At 44.5% G+C, this 20,999-nt stretch overlaps 1 protein-coding gene across 1 annotated transcript in view; it reads right to left on the bottom strand.

Moving 5' to 3' along the window:
- Positions 1-16,440, bottom strand: part of CDS2 (CDP-diacylglycerol synthase 2) — a 74,607-nt gene extending 58,167 nt beyond the window's left edge. The window contains exon 1 of the mRNA XM_017877916.1: positions 16,042-16,440. Within this exon, the coding sequence (XP_017733405.1) occupies positions 16,042-16,098 (57 nt within the window). The 5' untranslated portion in view covers positions 16,099-16,440. The remainder of the gene's footprint in view (positions 1-16,041) is intronic.
- Positions 16,441-20,999: the final 4,559 nt, after the last annotated feature.

Genomic DNA, 20,999 nt, shown 5'->3' on the forward strand with positions numbered 1-20,999 from the left:
GAGGCGAAGGCAGGAGGATCCCTTGAGCCCAGCCGTTTGAGGCTTTGGTGAGCCACTGCACTCCAACCGGGCAACGGAGTGAGAACCTGTCTCAAAAAAACAAAGTGCCCATTTTTCTACTGAGTTGTCTTTTTATATATATTTATTTTGAAGTAATTATTTATAGATTCTAGAAATTAGTCCTGCATCAGATACATTTGTTATAAATACCTCATTGCCCGTGGCCTTCCTTTTCACTCTTAATACTGTGGTTCAATAAACATAAGTTCTTAATTTTAATGTTGCTCAATTTATCAATAGTTTCTTTTATGGTTAGTGCTTTTTATACAGGAGTAATGTTTAAACATCACCATGCCAATATCGTACCTAAAAAATTAACAATTCCTTTATTTTAAATATCCAATATTCAGATTTACCCAATAACTCAAATTCTTTCTCTTTATCGCAGTTTGATTGGATCAGGATCCAAATTAGGTCCAGAAATCATTAATATGCCTTAAGTTTTTGTTTTTGTTTTTTTTTAAGACGGAGTCTTGCTCTGTTACCCAGGTTGGAGTGCAGTGGCGTGATCTTGGCTCACTGCAACCTCCACCTCCTGGGTTCAGGCGATTATCCTGCCTCAGCCTCCCGAGTAGCTGGGATTACAAGCATATGCCACCGTGCCTGGCTAATTTTTCTATTTTTAGTAGAGATGAGGTTTTACCATGCTGGCCAGGGTGGTCTCAAACTCCTGACCTCAACTGATCTGCCTGCCTCAGCCTTCCAAAGTGCTGGGATTACAGATGTGAGCCACCGCACCCAGCCTTAAATCTTTTATTTAGGCGATAGGGTCTCACTCTATTGCTCAGGCTAGACTGGAACTCCTGGCCTCAAGCCATCCTCCCACCTCAGCCTGTAGAGCGCTGGAATTACAGGCACAAGTGAACACATCCAGCACCTAAAGTCTTTTAATCTATAGGTTTTACCTTTCATATCTATCTCTATCTCTCCCCTCTCTTCCATGTTTTTTTAAATCAGAGAGAGTAGTGTGTGAAAGTGGTAAAACTCAAACTGTTTTTTTTCCCTCTGTTCTCACACTGTAACAACAATCACAGAAGGCTCTGTGACCAAATGTTTGGGGATGTCTCCCCACACACCCGACAAGCAATCAATTCTGCAGCGGACACTAGCTGGGTGCCCTACAATTCAATTCACTTCAGCCACTATTTGCCTGGAGATAGCTTCAGAAACCAGAGGTTAAGAACTCAGTCCCACAAGACCACCCCCTCTTTCCCATCAGTTGCAAATCTGAGGCTCAAGAACTTCTGATCTACCAGCTTCAAGCTGGAGTCCCCATCATTCCCGCCCCCACCACCACCTTTGAGTTTGACTAATTTGCTAGAATCGCTCACAGAACTGAGTAAAACACTTACTTACATTTACCAGTTTGTTACAAAGGACACTTTAAAGGATACAAATATACAGCCAGGTGAACAGATATATAGGGAGAGATCTGGAAGAGTCCCCACTGCAAGAGCTTCAGAGTCTCTAGTGTGAGAGCTTCTGTCCCAGTGGAGTTGGGGTACACCACCCTCCCAGCATGTGTTTACCTTCCTGTAAGCCTCCACATGTTTAGCTACTCAGGAGCTCCCTGAACCCTGTCCTCTAAAGCCTTGTATAGAGACTTCATTAGATGCACACGTTGCATGGACAACCATGCAGAAATGTGACTGAACAAAAAGGATACTATCTAATACTAACAGACTAAGTGGGGAAACCCAGCAAGGCCTGTCTGTTCAGATTCTCCTTAGCCTCCCTGTGCAACAGTCTTTCCTCCAGGCTACAGGGTTTTGAAATGAGGTCTTATAACAATCAAACAAGGAAAGCCAGATAATTTTTTATGGCCAGCTCCAAGATAGAAAGGCAGGGGAAGATTCCTGCCTTGGGGAGAGAAAGGAGCAGGTGAAAGGGGAGGAGGAGATGGTCAGAGAGGGAGATTCTATTTTCTGAGGCCTGCTTCTGAGTTTCCAAGTGCCCCAAAGTTATAACAAGAGATTTTAATGAGGGCTTTGAGAATTATAAGCCAGGAAATCACAGACATGGAAAAAGAAATTTACACACACCCAAAGAAATTTACACACACACTTATTTAACTAAAGCAACCAGGTCCATGTGTTCTTCTGTCTCTTTAATTTCCTATAAACCAGCACTTAGAACTAGAGTCTTGATCAAGTTCAAATATGATTTTATGGCAAGATTTCTCCATCAGGAGGTACATAGTATTTGGTTGGTTGTCTCTGTGATGGTAGGAGCATTGATGATTACTGCTTCATTCTATTAATTCACTGGGGATTGGAAATTTTAAGTATTTTAATTACATCACTTCATCATTTATTCTATGAAGAGAAACTCTCCCTAATCAACTACTTGAGCTCTAAGGTACAATTTTAAAGGAAAGAAATGATAATGCCTTGGAACAACCCTATAAGGTTGATACTATTCTCAGCCCTATTGTTCAGATGACAAAACTGACACAAGTTAATGATGGAACTAGGCTATAAATCAAGGAGTCCAACTCCTGAGCTTATGATTGTAATCAGCAGGCTAAAATGCCTCTCCTAAAATCAAGAAACAAGTGAATACTCAGTATTACTCTGCAGGGAGGAGAGACCACAAAGACAGGCATTCATACAGTTAGAGTGGCTACAAATTTACTGCAGAAGAGAATATATTAATTGTATCAAAACCTAAACAAAGTACATCCCTTTGAGTTAGCAGTTCCAAACAAAGGAACTTATCTAAGAATACCATACATGTGCAGAAAGGTTTTTGCTTTAACAAGGGTTATTTCCTGTAGCATTACTTACAATAGCAAAAACCTTAAAACAACTTAAATGCCTGATTGGTTCAATAAGTTGAGATACAGTCACAAAATGAAATGGCACATCACTAAAAATGATGCTATATCAACAGAATGAAGGACAAAAACCATATGATCATTTCAGTTGATGCTGGCCGGGTGCAGTGGTTCATGCCTGTAATCCCAGCACTTTGGGAGTCCAAGGTGGGCAGATCACCTGAGGTCAGGAGTTCAAGACCAGCCTGGCCAACATGGCAAAAACCCGTCTCTACTACAAAATACAAAAATTAGCTGGACATGGTGGCGGGCGCCTGTAATCCCAGCTACTTGGGAGGCTGAGGCAGGGAGAATTGCTTGAACCCAGGAGGTGGAGGTTGCAGCAAGCTGGGATAGCACCACTGCACTCCAGCCTGGGTGACAGAGCGAGACTCCATCTAAAAAAAAAAAAAAAAAATTGATGCTGAAAGAGCACTTAACAATGGTTCACAATAAAAACTCTCAACAAATTAAGTATAGAAGGAACATACCTCAACATAATAAAGCCCATATATGACAAATCCACAGCTAACATCATACCGAATAGGCAAAAGCTGAAAGCCTTCCTCTCAGCACTAGAAGACAAGGATGTCCACTTTCACCAATCTGATTCAACATAGTACTGGAAATCATAGCCAGAGCAATGAAGCAAGAGAAACAAATGAAGAGCATCCAAATTAGAAAGGAGGAAGTCAGACTCTCCCACTTTGCAGACGGCATGGTCTTACATACAGAAAAACCAAAAACCATCAAAAAACTCTTGGAACTAATAAAATAATTCCGTAAAGTTGTAGGACACAAAACAACATACAAAATTAGTAGCATTTCTTTTTTTGTTTGTTTTTGATACAGAGTCTTGGCTCTGTTGCCCAGGCTGTAGTGCTATGGCATGATCTCGGCTCACTGCAGCCTCCACCTCCCAGGTTCTAACAATTCTGCCTCAGCCAACCAAGTAGCTGGGATTACAGGTATAGGCCACCACACCCGGCTAATTTTTGTATTTTAAGCAGAGATGAGGTTTCACCATTTTGGCCAGGCTGATTTTGAACTCCTGGCCTCAAGTGATCCACCCACCTTGGCCTCCCGAAGTGTTGGGATTACAGGTGTGAGCCACCACGCCCAGCCCGTGTGTCTGTTTTTATACCAATACCATGTTGTTTCGGTTGCAATAGCTTCATAGTACATTTTGAAATCAGGTAGTGTGATGTCTCCAGCTTTGTTCTTTTTGCTTGGGATCACTTTGGCTATTTGGGATCTTTTGTGATCCCATACAGATTTCAGGATTTAAAAAATATCTGCGAATCTGTACCTTGTTTTAGGTGGTATGGTCGTTTTAACCATACTGCAGTGCAGTGGTGCGATCGTGGCTCACTGCAACCTCCACCTCCCTGATTCAAGCGATTCTCCTGCCTCAGCCTCCCAGGTAATCCCAGCATTTTGGGAGGCCGAGGCAGGTGGATCACCTGAGGTCAGGTGTTTGACACCAGCCTGGCCAACGTGGTGAAACGCTGTCTCTACTAAAAATACAAAAATTTGTTGGGCATGGTGGTGCATGCCTGTAATCCCAGTTACTTGGGAGGCTGAGGCAGGAGAATGGCTTGAATCCGGAGGGCGGAGGTTGCAGTGAGCCAAAATGGCACCATTGCACTCCAGCCTGGGTGACAAGAGCAAAACTCTGGCTCAAAAATAAATAAAATTAATTAACAAATTAAATTAAAACAGACACACAGACCAACAGAACAGAATTGAGAACTCGGAAATAAATCTATGCATTTACAGCGAACTGATTTTCCACAAAGGAGCCAAGAACACACATTGGGAAAAGGACAGCCTCTTCAATAAATGGTGCTGTGAAAACTGGATATCTATATGCCAAAGAGTGAAACTAAAACCCTACCCTATCTCTCTCCATATACAAAAATCAACTCGAGGCTGGGCGTGGTGGCTAATGTGTAATCCCAGCACTTTAGGAGGCTGAGGCAAGAGGATCACTTGAGGCCTGGAGTTCGAGACCAGCCTGGGCAACATAGCACGATCCTGTTTCTACAAAAAAAAAAAAAAAAATTTAAAGAAATGATAAATGTGGCCGGGTGCGGTGGCTCACACCTGTAATCCCAGCACTTCCGGAGGCTGAGGCGGGCAGATCACAAGGTCAGGAGATCAAAACCATCCTGGCTAACATGGTGAAAACCCATCTCTACTAAAAATATAAAAATTAGCCGAGTGCGGTGGCAGGCACCTGTAGTCCCAGTTACTCGCGAGACTGAGGCAGGAGAATGGCGTGAACCCAGGAGTCGGAGCTTGCAGTGAGCTGAAATCGTGCCACTGCACTCCAGTCTGGGTGACAGAGAGAGACTCTGCCTCAAAAAAAAAAAGAAAGAAAGAAAGAAATGACAAATGTTTGAGGTTATGGATATGCTAATTACCCTGATTTAATTATTATACACTGAACACATGTATGCAACTATCACTCTGCATCCCATAAATATACGTCAACTAAAAATTTTTTTTAATGCTGGGTTAAAATATTTTAAAACTTGAGCAATATTTAGGGCACATGTGTATTTTTTGAGACATTGTCTTGCTCTGTTGCCCAAGTTATAGTGTAGTGGGCTACAGTGCAGCCTCAAACTCCTGGGCTCAACTGATCCTCCTGCCCCAGCCTCACATGGTAACTCAGAATGCAGGCGCGCACCACCACGCCCAGCAAATTTTTAAAAATATTTTTGTAGAGACCTACTTCTGTAATTTTTAATAATACATGCTTACATCACTTCTAGCCAGAGATGCTCTGAGACACATTTTGAAAAAATAAGACTTAAATAGGTAGAAAGGTCAGGCGCAGTGGCTCACGTCTATAATCCCAGCACTTTGGGTGGCCAAGGCAGGCAGAACACTTGAGGTCAGGCATTCGACACCAGCCTGGCCAACATGGTGAAACCCCATCTCTACTAAAAATACAAAAATTAGCCAAGCGTGGTAGCATACACCTGTAGTCTCAGCTATTAGGGAGGCTGAGGCAGGAGAACTGCTTGAACCCGGGAGGTGGAGGCTGCAGTGAGCCAAGATCACGCCATTGCACTCCAGCCTGGGTGACAGAGCGAGACTCTATCTCAAAAAAAAAAAAAAAAAAAGGTAGAAAAATAGGTAGAAATGAGGGAGGGTGACAGAAAGAACACATTTCAGGGGTAGGAAAGAGCAAGAATCAAGATCCATGACACAGAGGCACCCAGCAGGGAGAAAGGCCAGTTAAGAGAGAAAGCTATATAAAAAAGAATAAAATCATGTCCTTTGCGGCAACATGGATGCAGCTAGGGGTCATTATCCTAAGCAAATTAATGCAGGAAGAGAAAACCAAATACTGCATGTTCTCACTTGTAGAGTCAACTGGGAGCTACACATGGACACAAAGAGGGGAACAACAAACACCAGGGCTTGAAGGTGGAGAGTGGGAGGCTGGTGAGGATTGAAAAACTATCCATCTAGTACTACGCTCACTACCTAGGTGACAAAATCATTTGTACACCAAACCTCAGCAACATGCAATCTGCCCATGTACCAAACCTGCACATGTACTCCCTGAACCTAAAATAAGAATTGGAAGGAAACAGAGGGACAGAAGGCTACAAAGGATCTTAAAGTTTAAGTATTACAAAAAAGAGCCAGAATTCTACCATTCCACCCCACCCCCCAATAATTATTAGAGTAGTTTCAGAACTCCTGGAAGAGACAAAGGACAGATGGATTAGGAGGGACCTAGAGCAAATCCTAACAGGAGGGAGCTCAATTCACAGGGTTTACAATAAGACAAGCAATAAATCCTGAAATCTGGGAAATCTGAAAGAGCAAAAGACAGATAAGGATTCCAGGAGAGGTAAGGAACTCGGATTTAGAAGGATACTGCAGGCATTTACAATACTGCAGTCCTGAAATGATGAAATCTCCAAAAGCAACAATCAGACAACAAACAACAAACAACAAACAGATAAGGATTCCAAGTCACACCTGGTTCGAATCTGCATCCCGCAGATTCAAACAAAGGCATAGGAGATTTCAAACCTGAGTAACTGAGTCATCTGTGATTTTATCACAGAAAAAAGAAACTGAAGGAGGGTGGTAAGAGTAGAATGAGAGAATTCAGATTTGAGACAAAGTCAGTTTGTGTGGACTGAAGGGCATGCACCTAGGAATGTCCTGTAGACTACTGAAACCACAGGACTAGCCGGGCATGGACTGTGGAGACACAACTCTGAGAGCTGTCCACTCAGGGCTTCGGCGTCAACGGCAGACATCCTCTCCACATCAGAGACCCAGAGACAGAGAGTGTTGCCCGTAAATCCCAAGTCCCAAGAACTCTCAAAACCTCAGCAAAGTCTTCACAGAGAAGTCCCAAGCTGGCCCTATGGTGACCTTAATTCAAAGGAGCTTCTGCCGAAGGCAACAAATCAAAAAGATGTCTGACTTTGGTAGGACAGGTCAGGTCCTTCCACACAGACAGCAGTGCTCATGAGAACCACAGTGTGGCATGAGGCTGTCCCTGGGGAGAGGCAGGTGGGAGAAAGGAAACCTTCACAGAGTACCCTTTGCTCCCTAAAAATTCTGAACCACACATTGCCTACTCAAAATAACATCATAAAGTTTAACTTTCTTCAAAAGGTCACTCAACTTAGTGGGCTCAATGCCATCCCTACTGTTGGGGCAAACAACATGAGAACAAAGATCAGTGACTGGCATAGGAAGCTGCCTGGTGGGGACCATGCGTGGGGGTAGGGAGGGGGTGCCTCACTATTACCCCAATCAAGTAACCACCACATGACAAGATTTGGAAGGCAGGAGCCCTGCCCAATGCCAGGAACAAATTAGCATTCTTTCAAGGAGACTTTGGCAAAATTAATAGTGAAGAGTCAGTGTCTGTCCCTTTCTGAACCAGAGGCAGTATGACACACAAACAGCTGTACTTTTTCACCCCCAGCAGCCTCTAGTGCCAGTACAGAAGGCCTGGGAGACCTTAACACCACAGAATGTAGGTTAACAAACTGTAGAGAGGAATGCCCTCCACCTATGTGGATCCTAGAAAAGATAGAAAAGTGTGAAAACCAGAAACAGTAACACTCAAATGTTTTCAAACAGTTTAAAGGACGGTTAACTGCCCTGTGAAATTAGTTACAATGGCCAGGCACAGTGGCTCACTCACGCTGTACCAGCCCTTTGAGAAGCCGAGGCGAGAAGATCGCTTGAACCCAGGAGTTCAAGACCAGTCTGGACAACATTTTAAGACCCTGTCTCTATTATAAAATAAATATATATTTGTATATATATTTTATATATTTATACATAAAGAAATTAGTGACAAGATTCATTTTAAAAAGTTTCTCAAATATATTCAAGATTATATAATTTCTGGCAGTTGTAAGTTTGAGAATAAAGTGAGGGAGGGGAAATGCTTTACATTAGTAGGGCAGTGAAGGTTTTATACAACCTTCTTGTTTGTCAAACATATTCTGAATGATTTTATCAAGTATTATGTTCCCATATCCATCAGCTGTTAAGACTCTCATGATCACTTTCTACCTTACCAATTTAAAAATGCCGTCGGCTGGGTACAGTGGCTCACACATGTAATCCCAGCACTTTAGAAGGCCAAGGCAGGCAGATGACCTGAAGTCAGGAATTCGAGACCAGCCTGGCCAACATGGTGAAACCCCATCTCTACTAAAAATATAAAAATTAGCTGGGCGTGGTGGTGGGCGCCTATAATCCCAGCTACTTGGGAGGCTGACGCAGGAGAATCACTTGAATTCGGGAGGCAGAGGTTGCAGTGAGCAGAGATCCAAGCCATTGGACTCCAGCCTGAGCAACAAGAGAGAAACTCCATCTCAAAAAATAAATAAATAAAAATAAAACTATTAAATATTATTGATTTAAAAAAGATTGTATTATTTCTTTAAATCAGTAAGGAAAAAATTGATTATGTGGAGTCAAAACAGGCATAAAATTCTCAATAATATCCTTATGAACACTGATAATACCAGCCCCTCGCAGAAATACAGACACTGTCCATAGCAGACCCTGGAGTCAGTGAATGTTCTAAAGAGAAGTGTTGAATACCGAATGACTGCTTCTTACTAGAACAAATGGTTCTCATACTAACAGTCATTAACTGGAAAGCATTTCTTCCAAGCAGCCTCACCCGCTGCCTGGGTGAGGCGCCTTGTGGTCTTCAAGCACTGTGCTAGGAGTGACTTTCAAGGATACCAGAGTGGCCACTCCCAGGAAAGTGCTTACAAATGTCTAAATCACAGTCATCCAATAACCAGGAAAACTGAACCTAATCAACTTTCTCTACAAAAAAAATATATTTTTTCTTCACAGAGTCTCCACATTTACTCTCTGAGACCTTACTTTTAAACATTTAACATTTTGAAAGATTTATATAGTATTTTTCTGATTTTGTAGCCAAATAAGAAAAATAGGTAATATTTGGATATCATATCTACCAACGTTAATCACTACAGAAGCTTTTAAAGTCTGTAAATTAATTCTATGAGAAAAAAATAAAAAACAACAACCGGGAATTAGACCTTCAAAGGCCGGGCGCGGCGGTTCAGGCCTGTAATCCTAGCACTTTGGGAGGCCGAGGCGGGAGGATCACCTGAGGTAAGGAGTTCAAGACCAGCCTGACCAACACGGAGAAACCTCATCTCTACCAAAAATACAAAATCAGCTGGGCGTAGTGGCGCATGCCCGTAATCCCAGTTACTTGGGAGGCTGAGGCAGGAGAATTGCTTGAACCAAGGAGGCAGAGGTTGTGGTGAGCTGAGATTACGCCATTACACTCCAGCCTGGGCAACAACAGCGAAACTTCGTCTCAAAAAATAAATAAATAGAAACTCTTCATAATATGAAGCACTCTGTATCTAACCAACTATGTCATCTTGAGCTAATAACTTAAAACTCTCTGAGCTGCGGCATCCTCTTCTATAAAATAACTGCCTCAAGCCGGGTGACATGGCTCGGGCCTATAGTCCTGAGCTACTCAGGAGACTGAGGCAGGAGGATGGCTTGAGCTCAGGAGTTTAAAGCTGTAGTGAGCTATGACTGTGCCACTCTACACTCTAGCCTGGGCAACAAGGTGAGACCCTATCCCTAAAAATAAAAAACACCTCTAAAGTCCCTTCTAGTCCTAACATCCAAGGAGAGCAATTTAACATTTTTAAAAGATGATAAAATTCTTTTTTTTTTTTTTGAGATGAAGTCTCGCTTTGTCCCCCAGGCTGGAGTGCAGTGGCGTGATCTCGGCTCACTGCAAGCTCCGCCTCCCAGGGTCATGCCATTCTCCTGAGAGGCTGGAATTACAGGCGCCACCACACCCAGCTAATTTTTTTTTTTGTATTTTTAGTAGAGAAGGGGTTTCGCCGTGTTAGCCAGGATGGTCTCAATCTCCTGACCTCGTGATTCACCCGCCTCGGCCTCCCAAAGTGCTGGAATTACAGGCGTGAGCCACCGCGCCTGGCCAATAAAGATTCTTCTAATGAAATACCATATTAACTTGGGCAAACACAAAACATTTTTTAAAACAGAATTTTGGAAAAACTTAGTCAAAAATCGTGAAGTAATTGAGTTTTTTAAATAAGGGTCATACTGTTTGAAAATAAGAAACATAAAATACTGGGTTATATAACAAAACAATCTTTCACCTCCTCTCCGTGTTAAGCCTGGGAATCATAGTTAAGGTTTATAGGCCAGGCGCGGCGGCTCAAGTCTGTAATCCCAGCACTTTGGGAGGCCGAGACGGGCGGATCACGAGGTCAGGAGATCGAGACCATCCTAGCTAACACGGTAAAACCCCGTCTCTAGTAAGAAATACAAAAAAACTAGCTGGGCGAGGTGGGGGGCACCTGTAGTCCCAGCTACTTGGGAGGCTGAGGCAGGAGAATGGCGTAAACCCGGGAGGCGGAGCTTGCAGTGAGCTGAGATCTGGCCACTGCACTCCAGCCTGGGTGACACAGCAAGACTCTGTCTCAAAAAAAAAAAAAAAAAGTTTACTGATATTTTAATTCCCAAATTACTTCTCAACATAAAAAAATTTTCTTGAAAAAAATTAAGCATTTCTCTTACACCTGAAGTAGTTATAGTTCTTTAATATTTTATTTGAGTAGTTCAATCTCAAAGTCTATTGAAAACCATTTTTTAATTATAAAAAGATAATTGCATACAACATTCAGTGGTCCTTCTACAGTTAAACCTTGTATTCGGAGTACTGAAAAATTCCTCAAGAAAATAAACCAAAAAGATAGGTCATGGAAGGCTAAGTCCTTTCTATAAAACCTTCCTTAAAAGGTAATGAATATGAATAGTTTCTACAAATATGTATAACTTGAAGATTTCATCACCTTTCACGAGTGTAAGATGAATATTAAAGTTTTTTCTATAAAAATCTATTTTAATCAGTAGCAACATAGCTAATATATTACAATGTGATAAGCTCTGCTGGCAGCCCATACACACATTTAATCCACATGAATATCTTGTGAAGCACATACAATTTTATGACCCCCATTTTAATGATGAACAAACTGAGGCTGCCACAACTTCAGTGATCTGCTCAGAGTTACACAGCTTCTATGTGGCAGAGCCCAGGCTCAAGGTAGATGTAACCGACTCAAGCCCCTGCTCTTACACATTATCTTCAGTTAAAATGTAAACTCCCCTTTCTTTTTTTTTTTTTTTAATTGAGACGGAGTCTCGCTCTGTCCACCAGGCTGGAGTGCAGTGGCGCGATCTCAGCTCACTGCAAGCTCTGCCTCCCAGGTTCACACCATTCTCCTGCCTCAGCCTCCCAAGTAGCTGGGGACCACAGGTGCCTGCCACCATACTCAGCTAATTTTTTTTTTTTTTTTTTTTTGAGAGGGAGTTTCGCTCTTCTGCCCAGGCTGGAGTGCAATGGCACGATCATGGCTCATCGTAACCTCTACCTCCCGGATTCAAGCAGTTCTCCTGCATCAGCCGAGTGGCTGGGACTACAGGCATGTGCTACCATACCCAGCTAATTTTGTATTTTTAGTAGAGACAGGTTTTCTCAATGTTGGTCAGGCTGGTCTCAAACTCCCAACCTCAGGTGATCCTCCTGCCTCGGCCTCCCAAAGTGCTGGGATTATAGGCGTAAGCCACTGCACCTGGTCTTTTTTTGTTTTGTTTTGTATTTTTAGTAGAGACGGGGTTTCACTATATCGGCCAGGCTGGTGTTGAACTCCTGACTTTGTGATCCGCCTGTCTCAGCCTCCCAAAATGCTGGGATTACAGGCATGAGCTACCACGCCTGGCCATGTATAGGATTTTTAATAAAGGAACATTTTAACAACTGCGAAATCTATTATTTGTCTTTGAATGTATATAGTAAACTTTTGTTTGTTTTTTTTGTTTTTTGAGACAGAGTTTCACTCTTGTTGCCCAGGCTGGAGTGCAATGGCACAATCTCAGCTTACTGCAACCTCCGCCTCCCAGGTTCAAGCAATTCTCCTGCCTTAGCTTTCCCACTACCTGGGATTACAGGTGTCTGCCACCACACCCAGCTAATTTTTTTGTGTTTTTAGTAGAGATGAGGTTTCACCATGTTGGCCAGGTTGGTCTCGAACTCCTGACCTCAGGTGATCCACCTGCCTTGGCCTCCCAAAGTGCTGGGATTACAGGTGTGAGCCACTGTGCCCAGCCCATAGTAAACTTTTAAAAAATCCTAATTTATTCTGTTTCATAGTTTGGGAAACACTTACGTCTATGACTTTGGCTTTGCCAATATTCTTGTGTTAGAACCCGAGGAAATTAGAAATAATAAAACAGAGTTGTCTTTTTAAGGAAATGCATTATGAAACAAGAACTTCTTAATTTCATAAAAGAATCCAGTGAACAATTTTCAAGTCAGTGCTTTAAAAGCTCTGGAATAGGCCGGGTGTGGTGGCTCATGCCTGTAATCCCAGCACTTTGGGAGGCCACGGTAGGCAGATCACCTGAGGTCAGGAGTTTGAGACCAGCCTGACCAACATGGAGAAACCCCACCTCTACTAAAAATACAAAATTAGCCGGTCATGGTGATGCATGCCTGTAATCCCAGCTACTCAGGAGCCTGAGGCAGGAGAATCGCTTGAACCCGGGAGGCGGAGGTTGCAGTGAGCTGAGATTGCACCATTGCACTCCATCCAGCCTGGGCAACAAGAGCGAAACTCTGTCTCAAAAGAAAAGGAAAAAAAAAAAGCTCTGGAGGCTGGACGCAGTGGCTCATGCCTGTAATCCTAGCACTTTGGGAGGCCGAGGCAGGTGGATCACGAGGTCAGGAGATCAAGACCATCCTGGCTAACATGGTGAAACCCTGTCTCCACTAAAAATACAAAAAATTAACCAGGCGTGGTGGCGGACGCCTGTAGTACCAGTTACTTAGGAGGCTGAGGCAGGAGAATGGCGTGAACCCGGGAGGCGGAGCTTGCAGTGAGCCGAGATGGCGCCACTGCACTCCAGCCTGGGTGAAAGAGCAAGACTCCATCTCAAAAAAAAAAAAAGCTCTGGAATAAACTTGAAAGATTCCTCAAAATGTTACAGTTGCTTAACTGCTGTGGCAAAACTGTCTTGTAAATAGAAAATCATTAGTATCAAAATAGTCTGGAGAATGTTTATTTATAAAAGTCAGAAGGTATTTTGTTATATTTAGCATCTGGGAATGGAATTTTCAAAGCCAATTGCTAATAAAGGAAATGTTCTCCTCTGGGAACTGTGCTTATAATTTTAAAGTCCCAAAGCACAGTATAGTTGCCAAACTAAGAAACTTGGAGTTTAGGCTTTGGGAATGATCCTCTTCCTACCCAACCATATTTTTCTGATGGAGCTTAGGAAAGCAAAGGATGAGATGTGGTCTGAAAGATTGGCATCTTAAAATTTATGATTGAGTTGGCACTTCAGGAGATTTTGTTTCAGAAGTTAGAGGTTCTGGGAGATTGTGCCACTGCACTCCAGCCTGGGCGACAGAGAGAGACTCTGTCTAAAAAAAAAAAAAAGAAAAGAAAAAAATCCCATACATGACAATTCAGTGACAATTCAGAAGTTCTGAATGATGGGGTGAGGAACTGATTTTTCTCGTTCTCAGTAACGAACATCAGGCTTTTAAAACAGTGCACAGCAGCTGTCTTTTAGGGAACAACATGCCACGAATGGACCTCATGACCCCAGGTATTCTGTCACTGTGTAAGTGATGTAAGTGCACCTCTAGCTGGACAGCTCCTCATGTCCTCCCTGTCTAAAGTACGGGATGTGAAAGTAAGATGGTTCAACTGGCACTTTATCTCTGGGGGATGGATCTAACGAGTCCGGGAAGGAGGGTAGAATCTTCATGTTGCATATCATAACCCCAAGGTTGTTTTTTGACATTCTAATTATTGTACCTAGTTAGCTTTTCAAAAACATGGCCCACCAGCTATCATGCCTTCTTTCTTCTCTCTCTCCTCACACCTTCTAGGTCCACAAAGTCCCACTGACATCAAGTATGATCTCACCCTTAAACAGAGCTACAGAGCCTCCAAACATCTGCATACTAATCAACTAGCAGTAAAAGGTGAGTCAGAATTATTTCAGGCTGAACCAGGATAGCCAAATGAAAAATTAGAGACTTCCAAGTATCTTGTCTCTGCAAGCCACTGCTAAATCCTCAGCCCCAGTCCTAAATTTTCTCCAAAATGTTTTTGTTTTTTGAGACAAGGTCTCAAACTCCTGGGCTCAAGCGATCCTCCTGCCTCTGCCTCTCTAGAAGCTAGGATTACAGGCGTGCAGCACTGTGCCTGGACAAAATATATGTTCTAAAAATCAGTAGGAACAGTTATCTTTGGATGGTCCACTGTCAGCTGCAGTAACATGAAAGTTGTTTTAAAAAACCCATAATCTCATTATATTTCACCCAAAACATTCCTCCTAGTGTAACTGCTCTGTTGACATCCTGTCACCAAATCTTGTGTTTTCTTCCTTCTTCGTGTCTCCCTAATGTCCATTGCGTCCAGTCATCAAAAAGTTACAGGCTGCATTAGGGGAAGGTGTGAGTAAGGCAACAGGGATTGGTGGGAACACATAATCCTCAGCTCCAGCCAACCATTTATCGGGTGACAAAGTGATGATGGACCCTCCAGTTATCTAAGACAAGAAAGAAATTTAGATTGTTAGGATAAATTTTCTGATTTTTAAGACAACATGTGGGCCAAAGAAAACATCTACAGGTCACTCATGGGCAATCCCTGAGTGAACCAGTCTCGCTCATTCTGGTCCAGGCTCCCTCAGTCCATACACATCACTGCCAGAGCAGTTTTCCAAATACAGGGCTCCTGATCACTGCTATCTCGGAAAGCACAACTACTGCTACAACGTCCTACACTGCCATTCAACCTCCACAGTAATAAAACCAATCCCTACCTTCCTTAACTCCCCTACACAGACATTTCACTTCACCCAAAGGAGTGTACTCCCCCACCCGTCACCCCCACCCCGGGCCACTGTCCCTGCCAAGATGGCCTCCTTCCTACTCTCCTCCCCTACCCACCAGAGCCCACACGGTGCAGGAAACCCATCAACCGGGCGGACGCCCTCCAACACCTGCTGATGACGGGCTGGCTGACTGCGTTAACACCTCTGCTCAAAGTCGATGATTTCATGCCCAAGAAGGGACTTACATCTCCCAGGAGGCAAATGCTATGGCCTTGTCCTGATTCCCTCACCCCCCAAAATAATAATATTGTAAAAGGGAACGGAGAGCCTAAGTTGCGCTCAGAGGAGCCGCCTCCCTAAGAAGGCTCTGCACATCTTCACCTCCAGGAAGGCCTCAGGGAGTTAGGGGAGAAGGGAATCCCCGCAGCCAGCCCAGCGAGGCAGGAGGCCGTACGCCACTCCTGGCGAGCTCCTTCCTGCGCCGCGGGGGAGCCACTCCAGTCAGACCCTGAGCCCGGACCCCGACCCGCCGAGACCTGACGCGCGCGCCGCGAGGGCCGGGCACCCGAGGACCCTTCGCGCTACCCGGGCCCGGGTCCGCCGTCGGCTGCGACAAAAGGTCAGAGGACAAGACGACCCCTCTGCGCGCGTCCCCCGCGGGCCTCCCGGACGCGCCGCTATCCCGGCCGAACCCACCCCGACGCTGCCGCTACCTTGTCCTCGGGTGGCGCATCCGGCTCATGGGCCACTCTCTGCCTCAGCTCGGTCATCCTGGAAAAACCGGCCCGACGCCGCCGCGAGCTAGCAGCGAAGCCGCCAGAGCAGGCAGCTCGGCGCGGGCACGCGCGAACTCCCTCAGCCGGCCCCGCCCCGCCCCGCCCCGCCCGAGAGGCGCGCGGCTCCGAGCGGCTCACAGTTCCCTTAGCAGCCCAGCAGCTAGCCCTGGAGCTCGGCCCCACCCAGTGCCGTCGCCGCCCTTTCACCCGGTCCGAGTTGGGTCAGCCTTCCCTAGCCCTGACCCGCGAGCTCCCTCTCCCGGGAGGAGGGCTCGGAGCGAATGCGCATGCGCAGCGTCGCCATCACGTTCCGGAAGATCCACCAATGGCGCAAATACGACAGGGAGGCGGGGCGACGGGGGCGGGGCGGAGCAGAGTCGAGAGGCGCACATTGGACGGCAGCGCCAGGGCCGGGAAAAGGCGTGCGTTTCAGAGTGCGATTAGCCAATGGGAGCTCCCGCTTGACCACGGATGGCCGGAGCTGGCGCCCTGGTTCTGGAGGTGACGGGTTACTGAAGGCGAGAGGCGCCACCCGAAGGACAAATGCTTGCTGACCTGGGTCAGGGCTCTTCCCTTACGCAAGTAAGTAGATGTTATTTAGGTCGAATGGAGAGGCCAGGTGAGCCGACCTGATTCAGAGCATTTTATCACCTATCACATGATGAGAAATGAAACCCACACTTCAGTCTGTGTTGCTTTGCCAAGCGGTCGCTAGTACTTTTTGAGCGCTAATTGTATACTAGGCACTGAGCTGAGTAATCTCTTTAGTTGGCTTATTTCATTTAATCCACACTTGGCTTGGAAGTGGGTATGATTTGCATTTTACAGTTAAGATCTTCCTCAGTGTTTTTTTGTTTGTTGGTTGGTTTGGTTTTTTTTTTTTTTTTTTTTTTTTTTTTTTTTTTTTTTTGAGACGGAGTCTCGCTCTGTCGCCCAGGCTGGAGTGCAGTGACGTGATCTCGGCAAACTCTGCCTGCCGGGTTCAAGCAATTCCAAGGCGTGCATCACCACGCCTGGCTAACTTTTGTATTTTTAGTAGAGACGGGGTTTCACCATATTTGTCAGGCTGGTCTCAAACTCCTGACCTCAGGTGATCCGTCCGCCTCGGCTTCCCAAAGTGCTGGAATTACAGGCATGAGCCACCGCGCCCGGCCCTTCCTCAGTTTTTCAAATTTGTCTTCTGGACTATGGAAAGACCTTTTTTGGGACAGAAGTGCTGTCTACTTTGTTTACTGTGCATCTTGTATATCTTTGACACATCCATCTTAAGTACTTGTTGGATGGATTTAAAACTTTTAAAAGGACCTTAGCCAAGGTCTCCCAGCTAGAAAGTGCCTAGCAAGAATTAGAACACAAATAGGTTTGTTACCAGCCGACACTCTAACGACCATACTATACTGCCTGCCTGAATTTATTAAAATTTGTGTTGCTCCAGCATTGCCTTTGGTGTTTCCTGTTCTTTTCTATTCACTGCCCTGTAAGTGATGTAAAACACATATAACATAACATTGGGTCCCCAATTTAAGCATATTGTAATCTCACAATGAGACACTTGCACACAAAAGAATTGCAATTTCCTTTTTTAAAAAAATGTAATTTTACATTTTTCTTATTTTCAATTTTAAATTTTAATAAATTTATTTCTCTCTCTCTCTTTTCTTTTCTTTTTTCTTCTTTTTTTTGTTTTTTTTGTGAGAGGAGTCCCTCTGTTGCCCAGGCTGGAAGTGCAGTGCGCAATCGCGGCTCACTGCAAGCTCCGCCTCCCGGGTTCACGCCATTCTCCTGCCTGAGTAGCCGGGACTACAGGCCGCCACCAGGCCCAGCTAATTTTTTTGTATTTTTAGTAGAGATGGGGTTTCACCGTGTTAGCCAGGATGGTCTCGATTTCCTGACCTCGTGATCCGCCCGCCTCGGCCTCCCAAAGTGCTGGGATTACAGGCGTGAGCCACCGCACCCGGCCTATTTCTCTTTTTTTTTTTTTTAGAGACAGGGTATCGCTATGTTGCCCAAACTGGTCTTGAACTCCTGGGTTCAAGAGATCCTCCTACCCGGGTCTCCCAAAGTGCTGGGATTATAGGCATGAGCTACCACACCTGGCTAAAATCTCCTATTGGTAATTTTGACCTGAGCTGTGAGTTTTGGGGCAGGTAGTGAGAATTCCGAAAACAGCATTATATATTCCTGGTTTCTATGTGAGTATATTCCCGAGTAGCTTGGACTATAGGTGTGCAGCACCACACCCAGCTAAGTTTTAAATTTTTGTGTAGCAATGAAGTCTCATTTTATTACTCAGGCTGGTCTTAAACTCCTGGGCTCAAGCAATCCTCCCACATAGGCCTCCTAAAGTTCTGGGATTACAGGGATGAGCCACAGCATTCGAGCAAGATGATCGTCTAAGACAGGTGGAGATGTTAGTGTCTAGAACTTCACCTTTAGGGGCACATAGTTATGAAAGGTCATATCTAAGTGAGTGTCATGTCAGTCCTTCTAGAAACTCAGCTGTTCCTTTTCAAATCCAGCCTAATAAAAGGAGGCTTGGAGAACCAATGCACGTAAGTCAGAATTATAGAATGCACACTATGATTACTAGGATGGATAATATCCTAAAATGTGCTCTGAACAAACTTCTCATCCATTACACTCAGCCCTCTCAGGTTAATGGAACTCAGATCAAGTATATTCCTGAAGCCAGTGCTATGTAACGAACAGGGGTCTGGTGGAAGTCATGCTAATAGGCCTTTAGGCAAGCTTTAGGGCCTTTCTCTCTCTCTTTTTGTTTTTTGTTTTTTTGAGTTTTTTTGGGTTTTTTTTTTTTTTTTTTTTTTGAGACAGAGTTTCACTTTTGTTGCTCAGGCTGGAGTGCAGTGGCATGATCTCGGCTCACTGCACCTCTGCCTCCTGGGTTCAAGTGATTCTCCTGCCTCAGCCTCTGTAGTAGTTGGGATTACAGGTGCATACCACCACACTTGGGTAATTTTTTGTGTATTTTAGTAGAAACAGGGTTTCACCATGTTGGCCAGGCTGGTCTTGAACTCTTGACCTTGTGATCTGCCCGCCTCAGCCTCCCAAAGTGCTGGGATTACAGATGTGAGCCACTACGCCCGGTCAGGCCTTTCTCTTAATTGTAGAAAGAAATTAAAAGTAAAAGTCTCTCTCCACCTTCAGCTAAAAGAATTTTGTTACTTTACATTACCTTGCACCTCCTCCTCTGTTCTTGATTTTTCTGTTATGTTACTTATATTAACTTTTTCCTCCAGGCTTGGGGCACATCTTGTACACAGTGATTTCTCTTCGTTGCACTCCTTGGTTAGTTTCATTATTTTTAGATGCTATGTTGATTAACAGAAGTCACTAGCATGGGATTCCTGGTCCCCCAGAATATGCAGGCTGACTGCAAGCTCAGTATAACTGGGCAGCTGTTGCTATAGCTATTATAATTCTATAATGAAAACACCTTCCTTCATCTTGATACTGGAAAACTACAATGGTACAAGTGGCATGACAATTCTTCAGTTCCCTGAATAGTGATTTCCCTTCTCTTAAGAGGGGAAGAATTGTCACTAAACATTCCTTGAACACTAAACAATAAATTCATTGAAAAAGAATTTCTTTTTGTTTTTTTGTTTTGTTTTTTGAGACAGGGTGTCTCACTCCATCCGCCCAGCTGGGGTGCAGTGGGGCAAGATCTCAACTCACTGCAACCTCTGCCTCCCCGGTTCAAGCTATTTTCCCACCTCAGCCTCCCAAATAGCTGGGAGGACAGACATGTGCCACCACACCCAGCAGATTTTTGTATTTTTAATAGAGATGGGGTTTCACCATGTTAGCCAGGCTTGTCTTGAACTCCTGACCTCAAGTGATCCACCTGCCTCAGCCTCCCATAGTGCTGGGATTATAGGTGTGAGCCACCGTGACTGGTCTGAAGAATTGTTGATACACAAAATCAGGCTTTATCTGATCTGCTCTTTCTCTTGCCCCTTATATTGCCTTTCTAGTTCTTAGTTTGAGAAATGTTTTCAGATAGCTAAAACTTCTTATTCAGTTTAATGAAATGACATACAAAGTGAAAGTGAGAATAAGCTATGCAGAATTGTCTAACTCTTGTTTTTTTGAGGCAGGATCTTGCTCTGTCGCCCAGGCTGGAGTGCAGTAGCACAGTCACAGCTGAACTCACTGCCCGGGCTTGAGTTACCTTCCCACTTCAGCCTCCCGAATAACTGGGACTACAGGCGCCATCACTACACCCAATTAATTTTTGTTTTTTGTATAGAGATGGAGTCTTGCCATGTTGCCCAGGCTGGTCTTGAAATCCTGGGCTCCAGGGATCCACGCACCTTGGCTTCCCACAGTGCTGGGATTAGAGGGGTGAACCACCATGCCCAGCTTTGTCAAACTTCTTACAGCTTCAAAAAATGTAAATCCTGCACTCCCATAAACCTACAGGCCTATTAGATTATGACATACAGAATCTGAACGATGTCAGTCTTCTCTCTGACAAACTGGAGGCCTCACTTTTTCAAACCAATACTCTACATCGTGGTTTTAAGCACAAATATTCGTCTATTGACCACACACGCTGTAAAGTACATCTCCGTCCTGATTATTCATTAGAATTGCCTGGACAAGGCTGGGCGCACTAGCTCACGCCTGTAATCCCATCACTTTGGGAGGCCAAAGTGGGTGAATCACTTGAGGTCAGGAGTTCGAGACCAGCCTGGCCAACATGGCAAAACCCCATCTCTACTAGAAATATAAAAATTAGCTGGCCTTGATGGTGGGAACCTGTAATCTCAGCTACTCGGGAGGCTGAGGCAGAAAAATGGCTAGAACCCAGGAGGCAGATGTTGCAGTGAGCATAGCACAGCACTCCAGCCTGGGCAACTCCATCTCAAAAA

This window comes from Rhinopithecus bieti, unplaced genomic scaffold (genome assembly GCF_001698545.2).
Source record: "Rhinopithecus bieti isolate Rb0 unplaced genomic scaffold, ASM169854v2 scaffold_65, whole genome shotgun sequence".
Taxonomy (NCBI): Eukaryota; Metazoa; Chordata; class Mammalia; order Primates; family Cercopithecidae; genus Rhinopithecus; species Rhinopithecus bieti.